The following is a 20856-nucleotide window of genomic DNA, read 5'->3' as shown; positions in this document are numbered from 1 at the left end:
GCTTGTGTTGGAACAGCCTTCCTTAGCTTAAGCTGGAGCCTGCCTCCATATATAGTCTGTCCTCTTAGCCCTCATCTCCAGAGTTGCACAGGATTTGCCCATTCTCCCCCAAACAATCCATGTATCTGAAGGCCGTGGTCTTTCCTTTTCTCGTCACTAGGTCACAGGGTTGGGAGAACACTTCCCTCCTTGAGTGTGGTTCTTAGCTGTTCTCTTTGTTGACAATGGCCTTCTCCAGTGGACACCTGAGCTGAATACCGCACTCTATTTGAGGTTACACCTGTGAAGAGTGCACTGAAACTATTATTGCTTCCCTTCATCTGGATAACTCAGAAAAGAAAGGACAGGTATTAATAGAGTTAGTTGAAGGCACTCACATGTAGACCATTTTTGTTGTTGTTCAGTCACCAAGTTGTGTCCGACTCTTCATGACCCCATCGACTGCAGCATGCCAGGCTTCCCTGTCCCTCACTGTCTCCTGGGGGTTTGCCCAAGTTCATGTCCATTGAATCAGTGATGCCATCCAACCATCTCATCCTCTGTCGCCCTCTTCTCCTGCCTTCAATCTTTCCCAGCATTAGGGTCTTTTCCAATGAGTCAGCTCTTCGCATCAGGTGGCCAAAGTATTGAACATATTCCATTTTTAAACCTGGTATTATACACCTCAGGGCAGTCTTACCATTCCAATCACTATGCTTTTTTTTTTTCCTTAGTTACATTCATTGAGTGCTTCTGATGTGCTAAACACTATGCTAAGCACTCTACATACACTTATTTAGTCCTCAAAATGGCTCTAGGTACCAGTACCGTCTTCCTCCCCATTTGATGAGTGAGGAAACAGCATGAGTATAGCAACTGACTACCTTCCTACCTCTAGGAAGTGGTGGAGCCAGGATGAAAGCAGAGGCGAGTCTGGCTCCAGAGTCCTCTCTCCCTGCTGTCTGCCCCTATCCCTAGCAGGACTCCCTGTTAATTCTCCTTGCTCCTATTGATCTCACCTATTACTTGTTTATTGTTTTGGAAAGCCACATCACCTCTTGCTGCCTGTTGAGTTTATAGACAATTTAATATACCAAATCTTCTTCATAGTTAAATATTTTTAAAAGCTTCTTTGTCCTTCTTGACTGGTATTTTATTAATTTTGGATCTTCATTCCAGCCTGTGGTTTCTGTTCTTTACTGTAGATGCTATCAGCCAACCACTTAGACTTCCATACTCAACTCATTTGCAAATTTATTAAGCCAGTAAGTCATCATTCCTTGGAAGGACTCCCTCCCAGTTATAGCAAGTAATTAATCAGCAGCCTTGAGGTTCTGTTTTTTAACCTCTTCAAAGCTCTGAAACAGCCACCATGTGCTCACCACTACCTCCATCCTGCCAGCTGCCTTAGAGTAGTCAGGATGCTGATACCCACAGTGAATTTCTGGTAGTTGCCCTCAAGATCCCATGCTACCTCCTTGCAGCCCATCATTTTCTAACTGCCCACAAGCTATCTGTTTGATACACAGTCACAGACTTTGCTTCCCTTCCTCTTATTCCATCTTCCTTTGCAAAATCGGAATGACATTTGTCTATCTCCATCATCCCCTTCCCATTGTCTCCATGATTTGATGCTTCCAGAGGCCTGTGATTGCAGGTGGAAAGCTTTCTGAGCTGTGGCATGCCTCTCACCTGGCCTGGAGTCAGAACTTCTGTAAATGGTGAAGTCACCCTGTCCACTGACACCAAGAATCAGTTCTCAAATATGAAACATTAGTTCCCACATAACAATGCTTGTTCTACCATGTATAGCTTGTAATTTATTCTCCTGGCAGAAAGTTTGAAGCAAAGTGGGAGTCAAGTAGTTCTATTCATCCTGTCACCTCTTAACACTTGGTTTTCTTTAGGCTCTAAACATTGCTGCAAAAGCCCTTTTTATTGTCCTGGGGATTCTCCCTTAGCACGAACTCATTCGGAATGTCTGCCTTTCTGGCAACAAATTTCCAGCTTCCCAGCTCTTGTAGATAGCATCCTCCAGCATCCCCCCTTTCCTCTTTTGTACATGCCCTCTTACAACACCCCCTTATCCTGGGCACACTTTGCTCATTTGCTTCTTTGTCTCCTTTGAAAACAGTGCAAATTACCACTTGGTGTGCTGAATATGATGATATACTGCGCAGACTAATTGTATTAATCCATTCGGGGGATTTCATTCTTAGAAAGGAATTTCTGATTTATGGCCATTCAAAACTCAAGGACTATTTTGGTTTTTTATTAATGCTCATTACTTCCTGCTTTTCTAAGTTTTTTCTTTCATTTCCCTGCCCTGCTTATCAAAATGTGTGGAGTTTTTTGTGTTTTCCACAGTTCTGCTAACTACAGAGTCTTTTCTCATCGCCCTCATCAGCAGCTGACCTCTCCTGCTCTATGTACCAATCACTGGCTTCTTTCACCCTCAAGGGACAGAATATACCTTCTTCACTTTCCTGTGGCTCCCTGGAGAGGTGCCTCTTTCTGTCTTAAATCATTTTATCAATTGCCTTTTTCAACACTGGCGTGGTAGCCTGCTGTGTCTGCTATAGGATAATGGTCCCTGATGGGAAAAAACCTTCATGCTGGGTAGCTGTTAAATCCACTGTGAAAAACACACAGATAATCAAACTTGCCAAACACTAGTAGCTTTGACACGGTACAACTTCATTAGTTAAAGGTGTGCACAAACTTTTGTCCTATCCTCTTTGGTAACACTGTCCAAAGGCAAGGCAGTAGCGAGCGTTCATTATGCAGCACATTTTATAGATGGAAAAATTGTTGCAAAAACAAATGAGAGGACCATTTAATTCCTATACTTTCAATCATTCTGCCGCCATTTTTCACCCAGAATTTTATTAATCTCTTCACAGAGTGGTATAGACTGTACTGGGTTGTGGGTGTGGGGGGGCAGAGAGTGTCAGGAATATGCCCAGACCTAGCTTACTAGAATTTTAAGCAATACTTGAATTTTTTTTCCCAGTTTGTTTTCTGATGATGATACAGCAAGGAGCAGGCTTACAGATCAGCCACAGGAGGGTTTACACTCCAAATCAGGGGTGTCTGCACAGGTGGCACTAGTGGTAAAGAACCTGCCCGCCAATGCAGGAGATATAAGAAATGCAAGTTCAGTCCTTGGATCGGGAAGATCCCCTGGAGAAGGAAATGGCACCCCGCTCCAGTATTCTTGCCTGGAGAATCCCATGGACAGAGGAGCCTGGTGGGCTACAGTCCACAGGGTTGCAAAGAGTCAGACACGACTGAGCAACTAAGATTAACTAACATGAAGAGAAGGCGTGGGACTGCATTTATGTGCCTTGTCAATTCTTTTTTAATTTTTATTTTCAAATAATTTTAGATGTGCGAATAACTACTAAAATAATAGAGTTCCTGTGTTTCCTTTCCCCTGCTTCCCTCAATAATAGCGTTGTACACATGTGACTATAGGGTGATGTCTTTCTAATATCTTTGCCTGTCAGAGGAAGGCTTAGCTGGCACAATCAGTATTCACTATGATGAGACTATGCACGCGTGCTAAGTCACTTCAGTCATGTCAACTCTTTACGACCCCGTGGACTGTAGCCCGCCAGACTCCTCTGTCCATGGGGTTCTGCAGGCAAGAATACTGGAGAGGGTTGCTGTGCCCTCCTCCAAGGGAGCTTCCCGACCCAGAGATCGAACCTACACCTCCTACAGCTCCTGCATTGCAGACAGATTCTTTACCTCTGAGCCACCTTAGCTTTATTTATATTGTGCTTGGGCTTCCCAGGTGATGATTGTGGTAAAGAACCCACGTGCCAGTGCAGGAGACGTAAGAGGCATGAGTTCCATCCCTAGGTCGGGAAGATCCCCTGGAGGAAGTCATGGCAACCCACTCCAGTATTCTTGCCTGGAGAATCCAATGGACAGAGAAGCCTGGCTGGCTACAGTCCATAGGGTCGCAAAGAGTTGGACACGACTGAAGCGACAGCATGCACGCATGCATACTGGGCTTACAAAATGCCAACAGGCACTCTGGCTAAGCGCTTTTAGACACTGCAGCAGCCACAGTCACTATCACTGCCCCCTTTTTACAGATGGAAACTGGGCTTAAGTGAGTCGTGGTGTTGCCTGACTCACTCAAGATTACATGGCATGTAAGTGGCAGAGTCAAGATTCTTAACCAGTGTATTAGCTGCTTCCCTGGGAGATGTCACGTGTGTATTTGGGGCTCAGAATTCTCCAGGGGTCTTCACAAAGGTGGTATTTAACTTCATCCACTACGTCAGGGTGAGTGATGCCCTGCCACCAGACCATCAGGCACCTGTGGGGCAGCTGCCACTGATGGAGCAGGGATGTCGGGATGCTGATCAACCCCTTTCTGTCTCAATTCTGGGATGCTTCGTCCCTGGCTGAAGCACCGCAGTAGCAGGTTTACAGATGAAGCTGTGTTGTGGCTGTCACTTCCATGCCAAGAAGTACAAGACGGAGAGTGCTGGCAGACGGCCTGTCTGGGCTGTGGCAGAGCAGTAGGTGTTGAGACCCAAGCTGACACGCTTGAGCACCTTTCAGAGGCCTTTTCTCAAATCCCACCATTGGCAATCGTCCTGCAGAATTGGTTCTTTCTTCAGGAGATTTGATTCCCAATCCAATCATGTATCAAATATCACCATCATCGGACAGCTTTTTAAATGTCCATATTGCTTCTGAGAGTGAGTGGAAAAGGAAGGAGGTGGACAGGGGAAGGTCGTGCCAATCTCGGTTGTTACATTCGGTGCCAGGTACAACAGAAACCAAGGGCATTTAAGCCCAAACGACCTTGGTAACTTGATCTCTCACATTCCATGTGTTCCAGCCAAGGAAATAAACACTGGTGTAAAATGTTGAAGAGATGCTTAACACTTTTATGTTACAAAGTGCTTTTACATTATCTGAGCCTCATCACACTCTTTACAGGTGAGAAAATTGAGCTTCAGGGAGAGGAAATATGTTGTCAAAGATTCTCCACTTAGTATTTGGCACAATTGAGGTGGGGGCCTCAGAAAGCAGCAAGGACTTCGGTGTTCCATGGACCTGGGTTCCAGCCTCACTTCTGCCACTACTAGCTTTGGTTGTCTCCAGGCCTTGTTTTCCTCCACTTTTAAATGGACATCGTCACAGTACCTACCCCATTATGTTCTTGTGAGGGTACAAGTACATATACATAAAAAGCTTGGCAGAGTACCTAGCACAAGGAGATAAACAGGAATGGTAGCTATTAGTATTAGTTCAATTCTCCATCCATTAGGAATGAATCTGGCTTCAACTAATAGAATAGTCAAGCAATGTTGACTTACAAACAAATGGGAGTTCCTTTCTCTTACAGTAAGTGTGAAGGCAGGTAGTCTTGGGCTGGCTAGCAACTGGATGATACTATTAAAGACTGTTTACCTTCTTTCATTCCATCCTAGCCTCCACTGCATGTTGATTTGCTGCCTCATGGTTGCAAAGTGGCAGCTGCAGTTCCATCCACCATGTTTGGGGGATATTTCCCCTTTAGTAAGGAAAGCAAAAGCTTTCCCAAAACCTAACTACAACCGCAGCAGACATTGGTTTTTTTCTCAATGTCCTGAACTGTGTCTTCTGATTCTCGGTAACTGCAAGGACACTTGGAAAGTGAGTGTTTAACTTTTCAGACTTAATTATACAAGTGGCAGTGAAGAAGATAGATGAGAATAGGAGTAGATTAGGCCAACTGTATTTGCCACAGTTCTTAATGCCTCTTATAATGTCATTAAAATTTTTTTGTTTAACTGGTCCTTAGGTGTAGAGAGCTTAGTTAACCCGAATCATGTGTTCATGGCACATGAACAGCAAAGTCTCTTTTCTGGGCTAAGTCCATTTAATTTTCACAAAATGTGTACCATTTCATGTGCATCTATTTTTTTCTTAACTTTTTTATTGAAATACATATACACTAGAGTGCACAGATGTTTCTAGATGGCTCAGTAGATTTTTGCTATTTATCTTCATTAAAGCCCCACTCAGATTAACATAGAATATTCCCACATTCCCAGAAACTTTTCTGTAATTTCCCTACTCTATTAATACTCCCTCCCGAAGGTAACCATTATTCTGATCTGTATCCTTATAGATCTGTTTTACATGTTCTTTGACTTCACTTAACTGGAGTTGTACATTTGTATGTAGCCTGTCGAATCTCATGGACAGAGGAGCCTGGCAGGCTACAGGCCATAGTCTTTTGGGGCGTGATGCTTCATTCATCTGTGAGACTCATGTGTTACTGTAGGTCGTGGTAGTTCATTTGTTTCCTGCTCTCTCTGTCTGCTTTGTCTCCCTGCACAGACTTGGAGTAAGTGGTATTATGAGAACAAGGGTAGCACAGACGTGGAAGTCACCCCTTTTCCATTCGTGGAGTATCTTTTCCTCATAAATCCACCCACTTTGATTTCTCACAAAGCTCGCCTGGGAACGGCTCTCTCCAGCACCATGTCTACTTTAAAAGGAATCTCTTGGGGACTTGTACGTTTGCCTTGGATGCTCTCAGCATAAAAGCATTTTCTTGGAACACTTGGAGAGGGTGGAAGAGGAGAGTAAGAGAGCAGTGCTTCCTGAAAGGACGTTTTTAGTCAAAGGAAAAAAGTGCCAACTAAAGTCATCATTTGAAACTTAAGCCTGGAAGCCAGCCTTTGGAGCAGAGATTTAGGTTGGTCTTCCAGTGTTCTCCCCTACTAACAGTCTCCATTCAGGGCTCAAGGGCAAAAGAAACAACTCTGTCTGTCTCAGGGCTGGAAAAGCTGATTTGAATTCAGGCTGACTCTGAGAAGTCTTCCTTCCCCCCAAGGCTCTGACTGGTGGGCTTTCCTAGCAAAGCCAGCATGGCTATCTTTACAGAATAAACATTCAACTCCAGGACAAACTTGAGAGCAGGAATAAAGCTAATGCTTTTCAGCGGAGTCTTAAATGAAGATGAAAGGGACTAAATAGTTATTCCTGCAAGTATGGTCATGTCTAGGAATCAAGTAGAAAAATTCAAACTATGCACGTTAGCTCTAGTGGCTGGTCATCATCGTTTCTCTTTAGGCATCTGCTGGTTCTGAGCCTTGTGTCTGCTGGGATAATGAATTAGAATATTCGGCAGAGACTTAATCATGGGTTCTTTGCTTGGCAGCTAGAGCACACTGCGAAGGGACTAGTTTGGCAAGTTGGGTCATCTTTAGGCACTGCGGTTCAGGTCCAACACCCCTCCGTGTTTGTGTCGGTGGGCACAGAGGATTAAGGGGATGAACCATTGGAATCTACTGCCTCTAATGTCCGATGACCAACCTTGAATTCAGCAAGATTTACTGCTAATGACTTTAGAAAGTTTTATTAAGTTATTGAGTGATTTCTGTATCCCTTGCCCTCACGAAGGGCTTTTCATATATTATTTCAATTATTCCCCACATAGGACCTTGTTGTTTATCCATTCTATAGATAATAGTTTGCACCTACTGATCCCAAACTGGGGAGATAGGTAAAGTTGTTCCCATTTTTGCAACTCAATAAATTGAGGATTAGAGAATTTAAGTTACCTGCTAGTAAGTAACAGGTAGTAAGTAGTAGGTTTGAGAGTCAACACTAAGTCTTTCAGATTCCAAAGACAGTACACTTTGTAAGATCAACTAGCTTTTAAAAATAACCCCTCTGTATATATACAGTGAAATACTACTCAGCCATAAAAGATGAAATAATAATGCCATTTGCAGCAACATGGATGCAACTAGAGATTATTATACTAAGTGAGGTAAGTCAGAAAGAAAGACAAATACCATATAATATAACTTACATGCAGAATCTCAAGTGTGACACAAGTGAACTTATCTATGAAACAGAAAGACTCACAGATACAGAGAACAGACTTGTGGTTGCCAAGGAGAGTAGGGAGGGAGGAACTGGGAGTTTGGGATCAGTAAGTGCAAACTGTTATCTATAGAATGGATAAACAACAAGGTCCTGTTGTATAGCATAGGGAACTATATTCAATATCCTGTAATAAACCATAGTGGAAAAGAATATGAAAAAAATGTATATATGTGTATAACTGAATCACTTTGCTATATAGCAGACATTAACACACATTATAAGTCAACTCTATGTCGATAAAATAAATTTTAAAACAACAGAAAATAAATATATAACTAAAAGTAAAAATAACCTCTTGCCTTTCTGACGAGCCAGCCCTCTTGTCAACCCTTGCCTTCCCCTCGCCCCAGCACATGCTCTTCAGAGTTTGTCCGATAAGAGACTGGTTGGCGAACAGCTAAAAGCTGTAAATGCTTTGTCACTTACTTTGAATTTAGTTGTTGAATTGTCACTGTAACACAATTATATTTTATTAAGGAAATTCTTTAGAATATTTAAAACCATAGAGCTTAATGGAAAACACTCTGATGGATAATAAGAAGACTGGTTTCAATCCTTAATGTCCCCATGAATCAAAACAAGCTGTGAGACCTTGGATACGGACTTAATTGCTGTGTGCCCATTTCCGTCCTTTGTGAAATGAGGAGGTTAAAGTATGTGATTACTAATGTCTCTCTCTGTTCAAAAAACCTGGGCCTCTATGCCTCTTCTTGTTTTGTTCTTGTGATTCTAAAATGGCTTCAGAGTACAAATATTTCTGAAAGGAGCCTTAATTACTAAATGCAAATCAAGAGAAGTGGATAACATTGGGGCTTTCAGAATTTTTTGGAATATATAAGTTCTTTACTCTTCCAAGCAAGGCTACATTTTCCACTGCATTTCCCAGTCCAACATTCCCACCAAAAGAAAAGTGTATAGTTTCTTAAATGATTCATATTGGAACTTAGATTCCTTGAGGGTCTGGCAAGCTTTAATCTTGGATAAGGTGATGTAAAATATTGCCAATAGCCAACCTCGGGTTGCCAACCCAAAATATAAGTCCCTCCTTGTTCAGTATATGAATTTATAACATAAACCATTTAAAATTCTACCTGGCACTATTGAATAGAATTGACACTGTTGGGCAACTCTGTAAAGAAGAAATAAGGCAATATTGTGGTCCAAGTAGTTAAGAATATGCTACACTTAAAGAAAATTTTACTGCATCATTTCAGACCCAATAAAGAAAAAACTGGCCATGTGAGTGACTCAGGATCGTCTGTCATCAGACACGGGCTTAATCCGGAGAAGGTCTTCATGCAGGTTCATTACTTAAAGGTAAGTGTCTCTGAGTGACAGAAGCCAGTTATTATGGTGCAGGACTTTTTAGATTTTACATGTGAACAGTGAAGGTTAGTAACATGGTTGGGGCAAAACAAACATACCGTCAACATTGTAAATGACATTTGATTGAGCAGATTCTGATCGTCCACCAGTTAAAGCATTTCACGCCCAGCATGAAGCATGAATCAAAGGAAGGTGAACTGTTCCCTTCCCTGGATCTCCCTTCTTCCTGCTTCACGTCAGCCTTGAAGAGCAGAATCTTAAAATTGCTGTCAGGTTCCCACTAGAAGACCGGAGTGATTTTTTTTTCCAGTATTTTAATTTGTAAAATCCTTTTCTGATAGCTAAAGGAGAGAGGAGCTGGGCCCCTTTTCCCTATTGGCCCGTAATAGACATCCAGGTCTCATGTAAGCTGAAGGTAAATGAGACAGTGGCAGATGAGTTGAAACAGAGTAGTTGATCCTTAAGTTCCAAACCCAGCCCTGCTAGTAACAATGCAAAGGGCGCCTGGGACAGGGCAGTCCAAACTTTCTAGGTGAACATAACGTGCTGGTGGGTAACTTAGAGTTGATTTTGTAAGTATTTTTCTGATGAACCGTGATGGGCATCTTTTTTTCTCCTTCCTTTCTTCTAGGGCTATTTCCTTCTCCGGTTCCTTGCCAAAAGACTTGGAGAGGACACCTATTTTTCATTTTTAAGGAAGTTTGTGCACACTTTTCATGGGCAGCTGATTCTTTCTCAGGTAATTAGTGAGTCCTCTTGAGTCCATGATATACAGCTGGAGAGGGTGTGGCATGTGGTAACTAGATTGTGTATTAAAAAGTAGGGAAAAGATTTACGTTTCAGTGCAATAGGAAAAATAGGAAGTTAATGAAGTGGACACAGAGTGTTTCTGGGAGGGTCATCACCCGGTCTTTTAGGACATACTGTAACCCAGAACTGTCCTATGTGCACAGTGCTGTGGGTAGTTGCACCTGAAGTGAACTTGAAAACCAAAAACAAAGCGATTCCCACTGTCTCCTCCACCTGGAATGAGTTTTGCAAGGTTGGCGCCTTCTCGTCCTCTGTCTTAGCTTCAACACCACCATCCCAGAGTCCCTCTTGCTGAACAGAAATGTGTCCACCCTGTTCTTCTCTACCCTCTGCCCTTTTTCATTGTCTGCATTGCCATCACCATTCCTCATAATTATATTTTCCTTTCCGGATTCATTTCTTTTCTCTCCCTTCCATTCGTGTGTCAGCTCGACGGGGCCAGACCATGCTCTTCATTTCACTGGTCCTTAGTATATGATTCACACACAGTATGTGCACCATATGTATTTGTTAAATAGATTAAAAACAAGATACACTGAAATATTTAGACAGCCTGGCCTATCAGAGAGAGACTCTGTCAGTTTAGCCAGGTGTCAGGCCGAGCTGCACATAGCGAGAAAGTTAACAAAGAGGCAGAGGCGCTGAAAACAGCACTCGTGGCTGATGGAGAATCAAGGATGCAGTCTCAGCACAGATTAGACGGTTGTGTTTGTGTGTGTGTGTGTGTGTGTGACGTTGTGCTCATATACAGTTTTGATGTCAAATTGTGCACAATGTTAGATACAAACGATGTGCATGTATAAGCCAAACACACATGCAAGGAATAGCTTGAGTGTAACACGACTAGATAGCTGTTCCGTGTCTCCACACTGTTTTCTTTGGTTGAGATAATGGGGGCATATTTCTAAAGATGTGCTAGGAAAGGGAGCTTGAAAACTGGCTCAGGAGTCTTATATGGTTGGGGGACTGAGCAACCCAAACCTCTTCTCACCAAGATACTACAGAGTTGAAGGAGTGCGTTAGGTTTACCACGACCATTCTCATAACAGCTTTCCATGGAACAGTTGGTGCTCCGTCTACCAAACTTTCCATTTTACTTTTGTTTAACTCTTTTGAATTATAGCTTTATTGTTTTTTCATAACAGTGTTATTGAGATACAATTCACATACCATAAAATTCACCCTTTTAAAGTGTACCAGTCAGTGGTTTTTAGCATATTTATAACATTGTACAACCATCACTGCTATCTAATTCCAGAACATTATTATCACCCCAAAAGAAATACAACACCTATTAGCAGTCACTGCCCAATTTCCACCTCCCCCCAAGTTGTACACAACCACTCACCCACTTTCTGTCTCTACGGATTTGCCTGCTCTGGACATTCCGTATAAATGGAGTTATATGATATGTGGCCTTGTGTGACTGGCTTCTTTCATTTAACATATTTTCAAGGTTCATGTTGTAGCATGTATCAGTACTTCATTTCTTTTTTTTAATTTTACTTTCTAACCTCTTAAATTGTGATGAAATATACATAAGAAAATTATCATTTAAACCATTTTTAAGTGTATAGTTAATGCATTAAGTACGTTCACATTGTTGTCAACTATCACCATCATGTATCTCCAGAACATTTTAATCTTCCCCAAATGAAACTTGTATCCATTAAAAAATAACTCCACATTCTTCCCTCCCCCCAGCCCCTAGCAACCACCATTCTATTTTCTGTCTCTGAGTTTGACTATTATAGACACCTCATGCAAATGGAATAATATAATATTTGTCCTTTTATATCTGGATTATTTGAGTTAACAAAATGCCTTCCGGTTTCCTCCCTGTTGTATAGCATGTTTCGAAATTTTCTTCCTATTTGTTTTTATTTATTTAGATCGCATCACATAGCTTGTGGGATCTTAGCTCTCCAACCACGGACTGAACCTGAGCCCTTGGCAGTGAAAGCACAGAGTCCTCACCATTGGATCGCCAGGGAATTAATTCCCTTAATTCCTTTTTAAGAATCAATATTTCCGTAGTATACATATACTACATTTGGTTTATCCTCTCATCCAATAATTACCCCTCTTGGCTCTTGTGAATAATGTTGCTATGAACATTAGTGTACAAATATCTGTTTGAGTCCCTGCTTTCAGTTCCTTTGAAAATATACCTAGAAGTGGAGTTGCTACATTATACACTGATTTAATTTTTTTAGTAACTGCCATACTGTTTTTCCACAAGGGCTACATTATTTTGCATTCTCACCAGCAATGCACAAGGGTTCTAATTTCTCCACATCCTTACTGACACTTGTCATTTTATTTTTTGATAATAGCCATCATGGTGGATGTGAATTACACTGTGGTTTTAATTTGCATTTTTATTGTACTATGTTGAGGATTTTTTCATGGACTTATGGGACATTTGTATATCTTTTTTGGAGAAATGTCTGCATATATGCTAAGTTGCTTCAGTCGTATCCGACTCTTTGCAACCCTATGCACTGTAGCCCACCAGGCTCTTCTATCTGTGGGATTCTCCAGGCAAGAATAATGCAGTGGATTGCGATGCCCTCCTCCAGGGGATCTTCCCCACCCAGGGACTGAACTTGTGGCTCTTACATCTCCTGCATTTGCAGTCAGGTTCTTTACCCACTAGTACCACCTGGGAAGCCCTAGGATGTCTATTGAGATCCTTTTCTGATTTTTTGTTTGGGTTGTCTTTTATTATTGAGTTATGAGTATATATTCTAGATTCAAGTTCCTTATCAGATATATGACTTAAAAATATTTTCTTGCCTAATTAAAAATTTACTCCTATGTTTGTTCTAAGAGCTTAGTCATTCTATTTCTTATAGTTAGGTCTCCTACCCATTTTGAGTTAATTTTTGTATATGGTGTAAGGTGGATGGCTCAGCTTCATGGTTTTTTGTGTGAATATCCAGCTGTCTCCCTTCCATTTTTGTTAAAAACACTAGTCCTTCCCTCCATTGAATTGTCTTGGCATCCTTGTTGAAAATCAGTAAACGTAAGAGTTTATTTCTGGTCTCTCAATTCTAAATTCTGTTGATCTCTATTTCTGTCCTTCTGCCAGTCCCACAGTAAGTTTGGAAATTATTGCTCTTTCAACTGACACATACTCATTATAAAAAATTTAATAAGCAACACAGAAAAGTACAATGAATGTAGATATCATTCAAAATCTCACCGTCCACAAATACTTAAAATTAAGAGTAGGTGAACATCATTCTAGAAGTTGCATTTCTTTTCTCCATTTCTATCTTTCATATATAGAACATATATAGAAATATATGTTGTGTGTGTGTCTGTGTGTCTGTGTGTGTTCAGTTGCTCAGTAGTGCCCAATTCTTTGCAACCCCGTGGACTAAGCCTACCAGGCTCCTCTGTCCATGGGGTTTTTCCAGACAAGAATACTGGAGTGGGTTGCCATTTCCTACGTGCCTGATCGTACACACATTGGTAGATAGATATATTTAGAAATAGTTTTATAAAAATAAACTATGTGCTTTTAATGAAAATATGTTTTAAATTTTATTTTACTTGAATTTAACACATGAAAAAGAAACTAAATTGAATATAAAAGACTTTCTTGAGCTTAAGATAAATATGAGAGATCATTTCCTAAGAGATTCTTCTACAGTTAAGAAACACAATTACAAAAAATCTTTAAGGGGTTGAAATTGTTAGTTTTTTCCTCTTTAGATATATATCTTAATTTTAGAAAGTATCAATTTATTCTCATATATTAACATTAATATAAAAGATGAGGAAACCAGTAGTTATGTTTCAACTACTTTTTCCCTGGTTCTAGATTTTCCTTAATTAATATTTTTACATAGTTCATGTTTATATCATTTATAGTATGTGATTTTACTGTAATTTTCACAGTTGTATAGTCCTAGTTCTGTATTTAAAGGATTTCATTATTCACTAACAGTCATTTTACCCTGCTTCTATATTTATGAATCCTTTCTTTTGATTCAACACTTTCTTGGCTAAATTTTGTTGTTAAGTTGAAGTTCAAGTTGCTTGAGAATGTTTGCCTGTTGCCTTTATATTTGAATTACAAACTGGCTGGGTATAATATTCTTGGGTCATATTTTCATCTCCTCAGAACATTGTGGCTGTTGCTCAACTGCCTTCCGGCATTAAATACTGCTGTTGAAACTTTTAAAATCAGTCTGTCTTATCCTCTTTATGCCACTCAGATGACAGAAGAATTCTTTACCTTTGATGTTTATTAATTTAATCCACAGTGACTTGGTGTTCATGAGTCTGCATCAGATTTGTTTTGCTTTTTTCCTGGAAAACACTGCATCTTTAGACTCAACATCTATTCCTCCTTGTTTCAGTAAATTATCTTAATTGTATCTTTGAACACATTCATTTTTTTTCCCTTACAGTATTCTGAATTTCAAGGTTACTGGTTATCTTTGTCATATCATCATTGTCCTCCATACATGTTATTTTCTAGTTATTTGCTTTTGTCTTTTTGTTCTTCACAGAATATGTTTATCTCAAGCAGTATTATTTTTATTATTAATGTTATTATAACAGTATTATTATTTTTCTTTAATGGCTATTCTTTTTCTTGATGTTTCCATTTTATTAATGTTCCTATGGTGGTATTATTTTGGTCCCTAATTTATTCCCTTTGCTTTGAAATCTCTTCCTCTCCTTTTATCGTTTTGTCATCTTGTCTTTGAGCTTTCATTTTATTGAATTTATGTTCTTATTCAGTTCAGTCACTCAGTCATGTCCAACTCTTTGCGACCCCATGGACTGCAGCACACCAGGCTTCCCTGTCCATCACCAACTCCCAGAGTTTACCCAAACTCATGTCCATTGAATCAGTGATGCCATCCAACCATCTCATCCTCTGTCATCCTCTTCTCCTCCTGCCTTCAATCTTTCCCAGCATCAGGGTCTTTCACCTAACATTCCAGGTTCCTATGCAATATTGCTCATTGTAGCATTGGACCTTGCTTCCATCACCAGTCACATCCACAACTGGGTGTTGTCTTTGCTTTGGCTCCGTCTCTTCATTCTTTCTGTAGTTATTTCTCCACTGATCTCCAGTAGCATATTAGGCACCTACTGACCTGGGGAGTTCATCTTTCAGCGTCCTATCTTTTTGCCTTTTCATACTGTTCATGGGGTTCTCAAGGCAAGAATACTGAAGTGGTTTGCCATTCCCTTCTCCAGTGGACCACATTTTGTCAGACCTCTCCACCATGACCCATCTGTCTTGGGTGGCCCTACACGGCCTGGCTTACAGTTTCGCTGAGTTAGACAAGGCTGTGGTCCATATGATTAGATTGGTTAGTTTTCTGTGATTGTGGTTTCTGTCTGTCTGTCCTTTGATGCCCTCTCTCAGCACCTGCTGTCTTACTGGGGTTTTTCTGACCTTGGACCTGGGGTATCTCCTCATGGCTGGTCCACCAAAACGCGGCTGCCGCTCCTGACCTTGAATGTGGGGTAGCTCCTCTTGGCCACTCTGGTGCCGCGCCACATTATTATTATTTTCTTTTAATTTATATTTTAGTGTAAAGCATTTGTGGAGAATTTTCTTCTGTGCCTTGGATTACGTTTTCTTCACGACTGGATTTTTTGTCTTTTACATTATGCTTCTTATTTCTAGCTCTCTCTTTATGTGGGTTTTTGCTGTATTGGTTTGCATAGTTGCCATACTTTTTTCTTGCTCATTCTCAGCATGAATTGCACTGTCCTGACCCTGTATTTATTCTCATATGTATTGGAACATTATCTTCGATTTCTTTTGCAATTTGTCTAGACATGTTTTTCTTCCCCTCTGAGCTCTAGTTTGAAGCTTGGATATTATGCATGGAGAGGTGGAGGAGAAGAGCTCCACTGGAGCTGTGTATAGCATTTGTTGTAAGAATTTGGCTCCACCAACTCTTGAAATTTTGTTAAAGTTTCCCCAGCCAAGATTCTCATCACCTAATTCGGGTGCTGCTTTTTTTCATTGCAGGTACTCTCCCAATTAATATCGTTCTTCCAATTCAGCTTGGAGCCCTAGAACCTATACAGTTCATAAGAGTATCATCCTCAGTTGTTTATTTCTCAGGTTTTGCTCATCTCAATTGAGCAAACATTTTCAGTCCCTCCCCAGACAAAAAGAGAGGAAAAATAAAGATATTCCTTTTTTTTTTCCCAAGCGTGTGGGTATTTGTGAGAACTTGTGGGGTTTGGGCACTTTACCAGTACGACTATAGTTAAGCATGATGGAGGGGGCGGTGCAGAGGGAGGATTGGAAGCTGTCTTGGAATGTTATGTTTCTTTCTTTAGTTTTTTCTTTGAAGTTTATGCCACAGGCTGTATTCTTTCCTTGTTTGGTTGCTGCTAGTGACATCTTTGCTAACTTTTTGAAAATGGATTGTGTTTTGTTTATACTGCTAGTTAGTTTTTGATGAGGAAGGCCATGATTCAGTTTCTATACAAAGAAGATCTTCAAATTCTTCTTTTTCCAATTGACTTTTGAATCCTTTCATTTCTGAATGCCTAATCTACCCAGTATTTCAGAATTATCATCTTTCCACCTCTCAACTAAAATTGCTCTCTTGAGCAATGACTGATTCCTGACCGTTTCATTTCTTTTCAGCATTTATTCTGCCAGCACTGTCCTTATTTCAATATTTTGATTATTTGTATTGTCCCTCCTACTGTCCCCTCCCTATGACCATAGTAATTATTCATAAAACCTCTGACAGAAATTCCTACTTCTGTGTAAATATCAAGCCAGAGTCCGTTTGTCCAGGAGAAGCTACATGCATCTGCTTTTTGTTGAAAACTTTCACTAGTACTATAAAATAATTACCAAATTAACCATGTGCCAAAATTGGTGTCATTTAAAAAAATTTTTTAATGCTTAATTTACTGTTTTTAGGTGATAATCAAAATAAGCTATCTAGCTACCTGATTAGTATATAGATTATTAGGAGAATAAGAAATTTAAAAAACAAACTTCCCAAGGAATACATTTTTTGACTAGAGTATTGGCTTGCAACAGTTGTCAAGGATCTAGATAAAATTTCACCCCAACTCACTGTGCAAATGGCAGGAATGTTGATATTTTTGTGTCTTTGGCTTTAATATTTTCAGGCATACTCTAGTGGTAAGAAACTAGGGCCCTAGTATTTGTTGCTAACTGACTTTGTCAGTGAGCCTAGATCAAGTCAGTGCCTTAAGTCCTGTTCATGATCCTAGAATCAGTGTTGAAGGAAAACTCTCCTTGTCCAATTGATATTTGTAAGTTGCTTTTTATAAAAATGCCAACATGCTGAGGTAAAGAGTGAAGACAGATGAAAGAATTGAAAAGAAGTGGTAAGGGAAGGAATACTCAAAAGAGACATCTTTTTTTTTTTAAACATTCTGTTGTGGAAAATGGGGAAAGGCTTCTATGATGAGTCCACTCCAGGTGTGTATGCCAATTTCTGAATGGAGCCAGGAAAACGAGCATTTTGTAGTTAAGATCATGTGTCAGTTCAGTTGCTCAGTCAGGTCCGACTCTGCAACCACATGAACTGCAGCACGCCAGGCTTCTCTGTCCATCACCAACTCCCGGAGCTTACTCAAACTCATGTCCGTGAGATTATGTGTATGAACGGAATAAGAAGGACCAGTTGAGTTGATTCCACTGGTGGTACAGAGATTACCCTGGTGAGACCAAGTGTCTTCTTGGGTTGGATGGAGCACAGGATGGGAGAATGTCTAGCACTGCAGACAAACATTCCCATCATCTGTGGAGATACAGGCTTCGTGTCTTAGGGATGCTTGAGGTATTGAGTTTTTGTGATCCAGTGTGACCCAGACATTACTTTGCCAACAAAGGTCCATCCAGTCAAGGATATGGTTTTTCCAGTGGTCATGTATGGATGTGAGAGTTGGACTGTAAAGAAAGCTGAGCACCGAAGAATTGATGCTTTTGAACTGTGGTTTTCGAGAAGACTCTTGAGAGTCCCTTAGACTGCAAGGAGATCCAACCAGCCATCCTAAAGGAAATCAGTCCTGAATATTCGTTAGAAGGCTGATGTTAAAGCTGAAACTCCAATATTTTGGCCACCTGATGCAAAGAGCTGACTCATTGGAAAAGACCCTGATACTGGGAAAGATTGAGGGCAGGAGGAGAAGGGGATGACAGAGGATGAGATGGTTGGATGGCTTCACTGACTCAATGGACACGGGTTTGGGTGGACTCAGGGAGTTGGTGATGGACAGGGAAGCCTGGCATGCTGCAGTCCATGGGGTCGCAAAGAGTTAGACATGACTGAGTGACTGAACTGAACTGTGATCCCTTAGACCTGTCCTCCTCAGGACTGATTGGCAGCCTTCAGCTAGCTATGTGGCCTGCAGTTCTCAGCTCTGAGCAGGAAGAGGCAGATGACCACCTGCTAAGAAGTGGGACAGTTACCTTTTTAAAAAAATAAAGCAAGGCTTCTTGGGGACCTCCTACACTTTTATTGTATTCACAGAAAATCTGAAACATTGTGTTCTGTAATTTCGTAAAGAAAGATCTAATTGTAATTGGAAAATGCAAAAGGGCAGAATTAAGGTTAACTCTGGATTTCCTGCTTCTCATGCAATTAAATTCTCCCCCTTGCCATTGAGTTAATGTAATTTCCCCCCGACTTAATTGAGCATAAATTACTGGACAAATATGGGATAAGTTGATATGGACTATAAGGAGATAATGCAGTAAAATTAGTAAGAAATTATAATTACAGTACTTGCATTTTAAAGAAGCAAGAATTCTGTCATTAAGCCAATGAAATATCTGCAAAGTAATCTAATAATATATCAGATTATGAAAAATTAATTTCTGATTCAACTTTTTTACAAAATAGTTATTAATATAATAAAATCATGACTTTAAGAACCTCAATCAAAAATACTTCTTTGCTTTCTAAATATTGCTTTTGTTTCCTTTGATTTTTTTTTTTCTCAATATACCCACTGCAGTATACACTATACTGTATTCTATTTTGGATTGTCCCCTTCCATTTTTACTGGTAAATTTTTTTTCACCAAAGTATAGTTTGTGTACAACATTGTGTAAGTTTCTGGTGTACCACAGAGTGTTTCATACATTCTTTTTCAGACTGCCTTCCATTATCATTTACTACAAGATATTGAATATAGTTTCCTGCACTGTATAGTAAGACCTTGTTGTTTATTTTATATGTAGTGTTGTATAGTATAATAGTGTGTATCTGCTAATCCTAAACTCCTAATTTATTCCTCCCCGCTTCCCCTTTGGTAACCATAAATTTGTTTTCTATGTCTGTGAGTCTCTTTCAGTTTTGTAAATAAGTCCATTTGTATCATTTTTTAAGATTCCATATTTAAGTGATATCATATGATATTTGTCTTTGTCTGACTTACTTCACTTAGTATGACAATCTCTAGGTTCATTCAATGTTGCTGAAAATGGCATTCTTTCATTCTTTTTTTCTGGCTGAGTAATATTCTATTGTGTGCATATGTGTGTGTGTGTGTGTGTGTCTGTGTATCTATCATATCTTCTTCATCCATTCATCTGTTGATGCTAACTTAGGTTGCTTCCATATCTTGGTTACTGTAAATAGTGCTACTATGAACATTAGGGTACTTAGACTGCTACATGTTAATATTAGGTTTGTTGTATCTGTGTTATGTATTTTGGGTGAAGCAGCAATAGGCAAGTAGAGTCTTAGAAGGAGGACAGAGGTTGCAAGAAAGAAATCTTTCACCAGTGCTCTGAATAGGGAAATTCTGTCTCTGGAAGAAATGGACCTAACCACCCATAAACACATAGGAAGGGACAGCTGACTCCACCAGTGTAGTGATGGCTATGCTTAATGCCATGATAGAAAAAGAACACCTTGTCATACAAATTGTTTGCAGATTTCTAGTCCCGTGTCATTCCATCTGTTTGTAATACAATGGTGTGCACTGCCGCTTGCATCTCACACTCTGAGTTACATGGATCTCATCAGAGCCCTGTGCTGACCCTGGGTCTGCAGGCTAGGTTGTGGTAGGGGCGTCCATCTGAAGGGATGCTCATTTATTAATGGCAGTGTCATATTTTGTCATCTGGACTTACACATGTGCCCTCTTTAAGGACCCGTTTAAAAGGTGATTTCCAATTTATTAAAAGAAAACCTTTAAGTTCAGGTCTTACTTATCACTCAATATTAAGTCCTAGAAAGTTAAATATTGTTCTTGTTTGTTTCATGTTCTATATTTACCCAAAATGTATCTTATCAAACCTTCAGGTGAGGTAGGGTTGACACTAGGCTTACCCACTTAGCAGATAAAAATGTACAACCCCCATGTAAATTAAAATTTCAGATTAAGAACAAAGAACTTTTTCATGTAAGTATGCCCTCAATTTACCTGGGTATCCTATGTTTTATCTCACAGACCTAGTTTAGACCAAATCAAGATTCCAGAATAAGATGGACTGAAAAGATTGGTCACAATACCACAAGATGCAGATCAAATATAAATGTGATTTTGAATATTCATGTGAATATTATTTAGGTCTTCTGATATTATGGGTATGTTTTAAAATAATCCTTAGCTTTTGGAGGTATTTACTGAAACATTGATTAGTGAAATTATGTTAACATTTGGGATTTACTTCTAAATAATGCAGGAGGCAAGTGAGTGGATGGCATAGATTGGCTATGGGACACTGGGTATGTGAAGGTTAATTACACTTTGCTACTTTTTAATGTGTCTGAAATTTTCCATTTTCCATAGTAGAGGATAAAATGGGTATGTGTGTAAGTCATGCCCTTAGAT

General features: G+C 40.0%; 1 protein-coding gene across 6 annotated transcripts in view; it reads left to right on the top strand.

Annotated features, from left to right (window-relative positions):
• AOPEP (aminopeptidase O (putative)) overlaps positions 1-20856 on the top strand; it is a 393408-nt gene that overhangs the window by 257353 nt on the left and 115199 nt on the right. For all 6 annotated transcript variants that reach the window (XM_061163690.1, XM_061163696.1, XM_061163694.1 and 3 more), the window contains 2 exons: positions 9108-9210; positions 9851-9958. In XM_061163690.1, coding sequence (XP_061019673.1) covers positions 9108-9210; positions 9851-9958 — 211 coding nt within the window. The remainder of the gene's footprint in view (positions 1-9107; positions 9211-9850; positions 9959-20856) is intronic.

The sequence above is a fragment of the Dama dama genome, chromosome 16 (genome assembly GCF_033118175.1).
Source record: "Dama dama isolate Ldn47 chromosome 16, ASM3311817v1, whole genome shotgun sequence".
NCBI lineage: Eukaryota > Metazoa > Chordata > Mammalia > Artiodactyla > Cervidae > Dama > Dama dama.
This window is presented reverse-complemented; position numbering and strand designations above follow the sequence as displayed.